This window comes from Platalea leucorodia (genome assembly GCF_965183815.1).
Source record: "Platalea leucorodia genome assembly, contig: HAP1_HAP1_SCAFFOLD_46, whole genome shotgun sequence".
Taxonomy (NCBI): domain Eukaryota; kingdom Metazoa; phylum Chordata; class Aves; order Pelecaniformes; family Threskiornithidae; genus Platalea; species Platalea leucorodia.
The window spans coordinates 669,706-677,200 of record NW_028121454.1 but is presented as its reverse complement, the minus strand read 5'-3'; the positions used below and the strand labels follow the sequence as shown (position 1 = coordinate 677,200).

Genomic DNA, 7,495 nt, shown 5'->3' with positions numbered 1-7,495 from the left:
CCGGCTTTCGGCCGCTACTTTAATGGCTGCCTTTGCCATCCTCCTTTTCTGTCTCCCTTCCTACCCCATCAGTCAGGGTGGGCTTCTTGTCATTCCAGGCTGAGCCCAATGCCTCAGACTACACGGCCACCCCTCTACTTACCTATCCTGGGATATGGTAAAGAAATATAAGAATTAGCAAACAGGAGCTCTACCCACAGCCCATATCTGGCCGGCCTAGAAAGGTGTAATAGCTCAGCCTAGAGCTCGGAAGGTACAGACCAGCCTATACTTTTCTCCTATATCTACCTACTCTATGATGTGTCCTGAAAGTCAAATCATAATTACCTTTGACCGAGGATGGAAGCTGAGGAGAAGTGGGCACTAAACGGTAAAGGGTTGGAAAAAAGTGGGCACACAAGTAGCAATGGAAGGAGCCGAGTTATCCCGAAGGGCAGCTCAGCCCAACTAGCTTTTGCTGGCCTGCTCTTCAGGATTCCAAGCCCTGGCCAGGTGAGGTCACAAGCACTGGGTGGGTGCCGCATCACTGCCGCTTTGTGACATGGGCGCCCACACGGGGACATGTCCCCTGGAGGCCACAGAGCTGCCACAGCCCAGGCACCTCCCACAGCCATCAGCCCCTGGGCTTCCCCATGCACTGCTGGCGAAGGGCTGCTCATCTGCCGGCAGAGCTCCCACCTCCTCCCTGAGCTGCACCAGCCAGATGAAGAAAAACCTGCCCAGGGCTGTAAGCGTGCCTGTTCCCAGCTTTGGCTGGCACATTTGGGTTGCTGAGGGTTTCTTTTCCACTCTTCCCAGGTACAGGACTGTGTCCGTGGGACTCGTGGAGCAAAGCACCTGGTCTCTTACAGGTTCATTTCCCATGAATTTTATCTGCCCCCAAGATACAGCCACGGGCTGGCTCTGAACTAGTGCTCCTTGTCCCTCCGTTTCGTTCCCTGGTGAAAGGTGGCCACTCCGCAGGCAGACAACTGCAGGCGGCTCTCTGTGTTTTCCTCAGGCACTGCTGCCTGAGTCCTCGAAGGGCTTGATGGCCCAAAAGGTGCCAGCCCAAGTGCCAGGGGCTCCCTGGACGTGCAAGACTTTCCCTCTTACCAGTCCCAGCAGCTCCTTGCTGCTCTGAGTGGTGTGGGCAGCCACGGTGCGCTCAGGAGGGGCAGCTGCACAGCCCGCAGGACTGCACGGGCCACAGCAGGACCACCGGGGCTCCAGCGCCATTTCCCTGGGAGCAGCCACCGGCCGAGTGCTGTATTTAATTGTCATGGCACAACCTTGCCTTCAGGACAAAGTCAGCTTTGCTTCCAAGCCTCCACTAGCACCGCTCCTCCAGCTGGCCTCTGACATTCAGAGGTGCAAGGGTACCTCACTGCTGAGCTCATTACGGGGTCAGGCCTCGGGAGCTGGCAGCCCCCCGAGCGCCCCTTCTGGCCCCGCCCCCGGAGAGGAGGCCACGCCCCCTGCCTGGCAGAGGCTGCAGCCCTGGCACCAGTTTGCGGTTCCCAATGGGAACCACTTCCCCGGAACCGGCATCCCCGCCCCTGCCTGGTACCAACACCCCTGGTATCTCTGTCCCGTCCTTCTGCTGACAGCCCCACTGCTGGCATCCCCACCGCAGGCTGGAACCAATATCCCCAGGAACAGCATCCCCACCCCACGCTGCTACCATCGCCCCCAGTACCTGCAGCTCCCACCCATCTACGAGCAACCCCCACAAGTACCTCCCGGGGACCCCCACAGAGGGACACCCCAGGGGCTCTCTTAGGAAAATCTCATGCCCTAACTATTGCAGCAATTAGTCTTGAGAGTATGAAATTGGACCAAGTTCCTGAAGACAGACAGATAAACATCTAGTTGACATTGTATACTGCACAGTCATGGTTCAGTCAGCATGACCAAAGGGCCCCAGCTCACTGCAAGGAGGAGAAGGACAGCCCCCACCCTGAAGAAGAAAGGATGCCCCTGGACGACCCAGCTCACGCCAGCATCCCAGCCCCTCTGACACCTCTGTGCAACCCTCCCCTTATCTGCCATCAGAGACCAGGATCTGCAGCCAGACCCACTCCAGGGACGTCAAGATCAAGAAAGAAGCAGATGGATGACGACGCCACAGAATTAGAGTTGCTTTGCAGAACAGCAGCCTGTGTGTGTGTTCAGCAGGGACTGGTTAAATTGTATTGGACCTGAACGCTTGAAAGGCATAAGAAGCATGTGTAAAACCGCATTTGTGGTGCCCCAGTTTGAATGGGACATCTCATGCGCACAAATGCAAGAATTCCTCTTGTAATGCTAGACTCTGCGTCCCAGCTTCTCTCCTCGGTCAGCATAGCCCACTTGCCAAATTTTCAGGACAGCTCCCCATCATGGCCACACAGTACCGGTACCGGCACCGGTTCCACCACAGTTGGGAGCAGCAGTTGCCCCCCAGGGCACAGAGGGGAGGACAAAAACAACCCAGAAGTGCCCCCACCCCCCACCCCCCAGTCCCAACCACCAGGGCAGGATGGGGCAGCACAGGCATGTTGGCATCACAGGGCCACTGGGGCTGGCCCCATCCCTTCCCCTTGGACAGGAAATTCACCTCCCCCAAAACATCATGTTTGGGATGGGAGACCATTGGGATAGCAAACCATCATTGGGATGGGAAATCATCACTGGGACGGGGAACCATTGTGGGGCTGGGAAACCCACACTGAGGGCAGGAAATCATCAGCAGGATGGAAAATCATGGAGGTGGGAAGTTGTTGTGGTATGAAAAATCAAACCATTGCAAGGCTGGCTGAAGCAGGTGCTGGCGGAATGATCGCCATGGGGACGGACCCCTCAGAATGCTGTTTGCCCCAAACCAACCCCACACTGCCCAACTGCCTTGGCAGGTACAGCAGCAGGCTCGCGCTCCTCCTGGTGCTCCTGCCCTCTGGGTAACCCCCCCAACAGCCTCTGCCCACCAGCATCTCAGGATGGGGGTCTGGGTCTCTGTGCAGAGGCTGAGGGACCTGGGCTTCTTTTGCCTGGGGAAGTGGAGGCTCAGGGCACTCTAGTAGTAGCGTGCAACTGCTTGAAGGGTGGCCTCAGAGGTGATGGAGCTTTTCCTGGTAGTGGGAAGAGAAGGAAGCCTCCACAAAGTGCAGCTTGGGAGGTTCAGACTGGATGTGAGGAAAAAGAAATGTCCCTCAAAGGGTAGCCCTGTGGTGCAAGAGGTGACCCAGAGGGAGTCTGGATCAGCCCATGGCTTTGTGTTTCAAGGGAAAGCCAGCAAGGGTGCAGAGACCTCAGTGAACATATAGAAATGCTGGGCTGAGAGCTAGGTGGGAAGGCAAGACGGATCTCAAGAGCCTGAAGGCAAAGAGGTGCAGGCATGGGACAGTGTAGGACAGCCTGCGGGAGATGTGGCCAAGGGCTCTAGCAAGGCTGAAAGGCCCAAGAGGACCGAGGTCTTTGTCCTCCTGGCTATGGCAGCTGCCTCCGGCACCGAGGCCTACCAGGCAAAAGTTGTTTTGAGGCTCTGGCCTTTGTTTCTTCCTCAGCCCTGCCTGGGGAGGCCGGGAGGTGTTGTACAGTTTTCCTACACTTGGCATTGCTCACCCTCACAGCCCACTGCCCCCAGGAAGAGCCCTGAGCCATGCGGGAGGGACAGGATCTGCCTTCCCGGGGCCTGCGGATAAGGGCTTGGCCTTTCTGCTTCACAGAAGAAACCAAAGGCTTTGCTCAGCATTACAGCTGCCTGCACAGAGCCTTTGCCTGCCTGCAATCATGGCCTCCAATTACCTGCTCTAAGGAGTCCATGGGGAGGCTTTGTCAGTAATCGTCCTCATGGGACCCATTAATGCTTCAGGGTACTTTGGGTTTAGCTTCTGACTTGGACTTCTTGAGCAGTTTGTTCAATCTCCTCTCCGTATCTGAGGTTCAAGGCCTCAGCCCCAAATACACCATGGGGCTCATTAAAATACGGAAAGCCCTAACGAGCCCTGTCTCTTCCTGTAATTTTCTCCAAGTCTTCACGACTTGTACAGCTAATTAGAGAGGTTTCCTAGTGGAGTTAAGGAGAAAGATTTCAAAGTGCATCTAATAAAAATGATTTTTTTTATTTTAAAGGATATTTTGTATGAATTCTGAGGTTAAAGAAGAGGTGATAGAAGCATTCTCCAGGTGTTGATGATCCAGAGTGTCGGCTCAGGAGGTCTGGACAGGTAGGAAAAGCAGTCCCTTGAGGTCTGACACTGTATGGACAACTTTGGGAGGCTCCTCACCTCCCAAACCTCACCATTTCTGACATTGGCCCCCTGGGACTTACATCACTGTTCCTTGCATCAGACTTCTGCACTGATCTCTGCAGCTGGATGTCACAGCTCCATTGCACCATCTCCCACCTGCTCTCCTTCGAGAACTGGCTGCACACAGGCACAGAAGAATTTTTCCTATTTGCAATTAAAGAAAAGAAAAGCAGGATAAAGTTCCACAAACAATAAAACACACTCTGTAACCATATGCTCAGTCCAAGCTGCCTCTAAGGAGGTTGCCTTTCTACAAGGGATAACCTTATGAGAAATGCTTATAGATAGATAGGTGCAAACAGATAGATAGGAAAACAACTAAAGCGTTGGTTAAAGAGACAATTAGACTACTGAAAGACAGGCAAGCTTTGAACTCCCTGGGGCTTAAAGCAGCTGCATAGGTGAGAGGTATCTGAAGGAACAAAGACTAAGGGGAGGAGAAAACTGGAGAAAAATGGCAAGGGCCTTTGCCTAGGCAGTCTGCATCCACAAAGACGATTTTAGAAATGGCCACTCTATCAGGATAGGTGAAAGTATATGAAAGACTAGTGAAACTAAATACACTGTATAACAGGCAGAATAGTGGTAATGGAGTTACAGGGGAAGACTGGCATTTCTTTGAGTATCCCTTTTGAAAGGTCATGGGACTGGTGAAGGTCTTATGCGAGTGAGGACAAGCAAGTGCTGCACCCATCTTGGAAGGCAGCCAAAAGTGCAAGGCAGGGAAGTGCAGGCTGTACAAGCTCCCTTTGATGAGGAGGGAGCTACTGAATGCCTCCCCATGGCTGACATTTCTGGACAACTAAAAGAGAAGAACATGTCCAAAAGCAGTCAGCATGGACTCCCCAAGGGTAAATCATGCCTCGCCAGCCTGATTGCCTTCGTGGTGAAGTAACTGTGTTGGTGCATGAGGGAAGAAGAGTGGATGTCGTTTACCTGAGCTTCAGCAGGGCTCTTGGCGTGGTCTCCCTCAATAGTCTTCTACTCAAGTTAGGCCATTGCAGCCTGGATGGACAGACAAACAGATGGGCAAAACGCCAGTTGCATGCTGTGTGTGTGTGCCAGCGAGTGCATTCATGTTCCCGAGATGTTCCCTGTGCCTTGTGAAAGGTGAAAAATGCCGCCTTCTTCTCGAGGGCAATGTCACTGATGCTTGCAGAACCCCTTCTGACTGCACAGGGGAGATGCTCTGCAGGCCACCTCCTTTGATAGCATGCAATGAAAGGGACAGGCCAGAAAGCCAAGGAAGCGTGATGGAGCATTTGCAATGAAGCTGTCCACAGTGGGTGAGACCTAAGCCTTCAGCAACTGCCCCTTCATGATGGCAATGCTGTTATGGACGTCAGCTCTGTCACAGAAGCACCCACTGCTTGTCCCCTCCTGCTGGCACAAACTGCCCCACACCAGGACTATATCAAGCTGCCAGTGCTCTCAGGCCTTACACCAACAGAAGGGCTCAGAAGGAGCGAGTGGAAGAGGAAAGTGAGCAGCTCGGAAAGACCAAGTGCTGGTGCTGCCTGGCAGTGCTGCTGTGCCAGGACTCTCTTCCCCTCCACCTCTGCACACAGGCACTGCCCCTGCAGCTCCAGAGATGGTCTCAGTAAAGGACCTGGGACAAACAAGTCACTGCAGGGTCGTTTATTTTGTTTTAAAACACAGAGAGCACAGCTCGTCATTACACACTCTCTGAGTCACACAGGACAGGTAGATACGGACTTAGGAATGGTATGAGTAATGGCATTTCTTTGTGGACAACATTATTGCATCAAAGAAAAGCTAAAAACCAAACCAAACCAAACCAACTACCAAAGTCAGGCTGGGCCTATAGTGCTTTACACTGTGAGTGATATACAGAAGAAGATGGGCAGTTTATTGCTGCTTAAAGCCATCCAGTCACCAGTTTCCACACTGCATCCTTGAGCTCCTGGTTCCTCATGCTGTAGATGAGGGGGTTCACTGCTGGAGGCACCACCGAGTACAGCACTGCCACCACCAGATCCAGTGATGGGGAGGAGAAGGAGTGCGGCTTCAAGTAGGCAAACACTGCCGTGCTGAGAAACAGGGAGACCACGGCCAGGTGAGGGAGGCACATGGAAAAGGCTTTGTGGTGTCCCTGCTCAGAGGGGATCCTCAGCACGGCCCTGAAGATCTGCACATAGGACACCACAAGGAAAACAAAACACCCAAAGACTACACAGGCACTAACCAGAAGAAGTCCCACTTCCCTGAGGTAGGCATCTGAGGAGGAGAGCTTGAGGATCTGGGGCATTTCACAGAAGAACTGGTCCAGGACATTGCCTTGGCAGAGGGGTAGGGAAAATGTATTAGCAGTGTGCAGCACAGCATTGAGAAACACACTGCCCCAGGCAGCTGCTGCCATGTGGACACAAGCTCTGCTGCCCAGGAGGGTCCTGTAGTGCAGGGGTCTGCAGATGGCCACATAGCGGTCATAGGCCATGGTGGTTAGAAGATAAAACTCTGCTGAAATGAAAAAGACAAATACAAAGACTTGGGCAGCACATCGCAAGAAAGAGATGGCCCTGGTGTCCCACAGGACATTGGCCATGGCTTTGGGGAGAGTGGTGGAGATGGAGGCCAGGTCGAGGAGGGAGAGGTTGAGGAGGAAGAAGTACATGGGGGTGTGGAGGTGGTGGTCACAGGCGATGGCGGTGATGATGAGGCTGTTGCCCAGGAGGGCAGCCAGGTAGATGGCCAGGAAGAGGCAGAAGTGCAAGAGCTGCAGCTCCCGCGTGTCTGCCAATGCCAGGAGGAGGAACTGGGTGATGGAGCTGCCGTTGGACATTTGCTTCCTCTGGGCATTGGGCACTGTCCAAAAAGGAATAGACAGTGACAAGTTAGGGGAGACTTCTTAGAGGTAAAGCCCACGCCATTTCTCATCGCAATCCCCCTCCCTGAGCTGAATGAGGAATGTTTCAGAAAATTTTTCAACGCTACCAACTGAATGACATGGTGCCTCACAGCTTGGGCACCTAGTTCCTATGAAGACACCTCCAGGGCAGGACCCTCAGAGCTGGTGTCGAGGTCAGGAACTGGAGGGGGGTGATGCAACAGCGATGTCGAGACAGACACAGTCCAAATCAGTCCCTTAAAGGCCCCATAGAGTTGTGGGCATTCAGGTGGAGGAGCAGGTCGGCGACTGTTACCCCTTCGATAACTGGGGCTTCATTCTGCTTCCTATCTCCATCTCCCAGCTCAGGGGCCTG

The 7,495-nt window shown here is 53.7% G+C and overlaps 1 protein-coding gene across 1 annotated transcript; it reads right to left on the bottom strand.

Annotated features, from left to right (window-relative positions):
• Positions 1-6,150: 6,150 nt before the first annotated feature.
• Positions 6,151-7,074, bottom strand: LOC309603295 (olfactory receptor 14A16-like; the record flags this gene model as incomplete). Its single annotated transcript, XM_082338177.1, has 1 exon — positions 6,151-7,074. The coding sequence occupies one exon, from the start codon at positions 7,072-7,074 to the stop codon at positions 6,151-6,153; it is 924 nt and encodes a 307-aa protein (XP_082194303.1).
• Between the last annotated feature and the right edge of the window lie 421 nt (positions 7,075-7,495).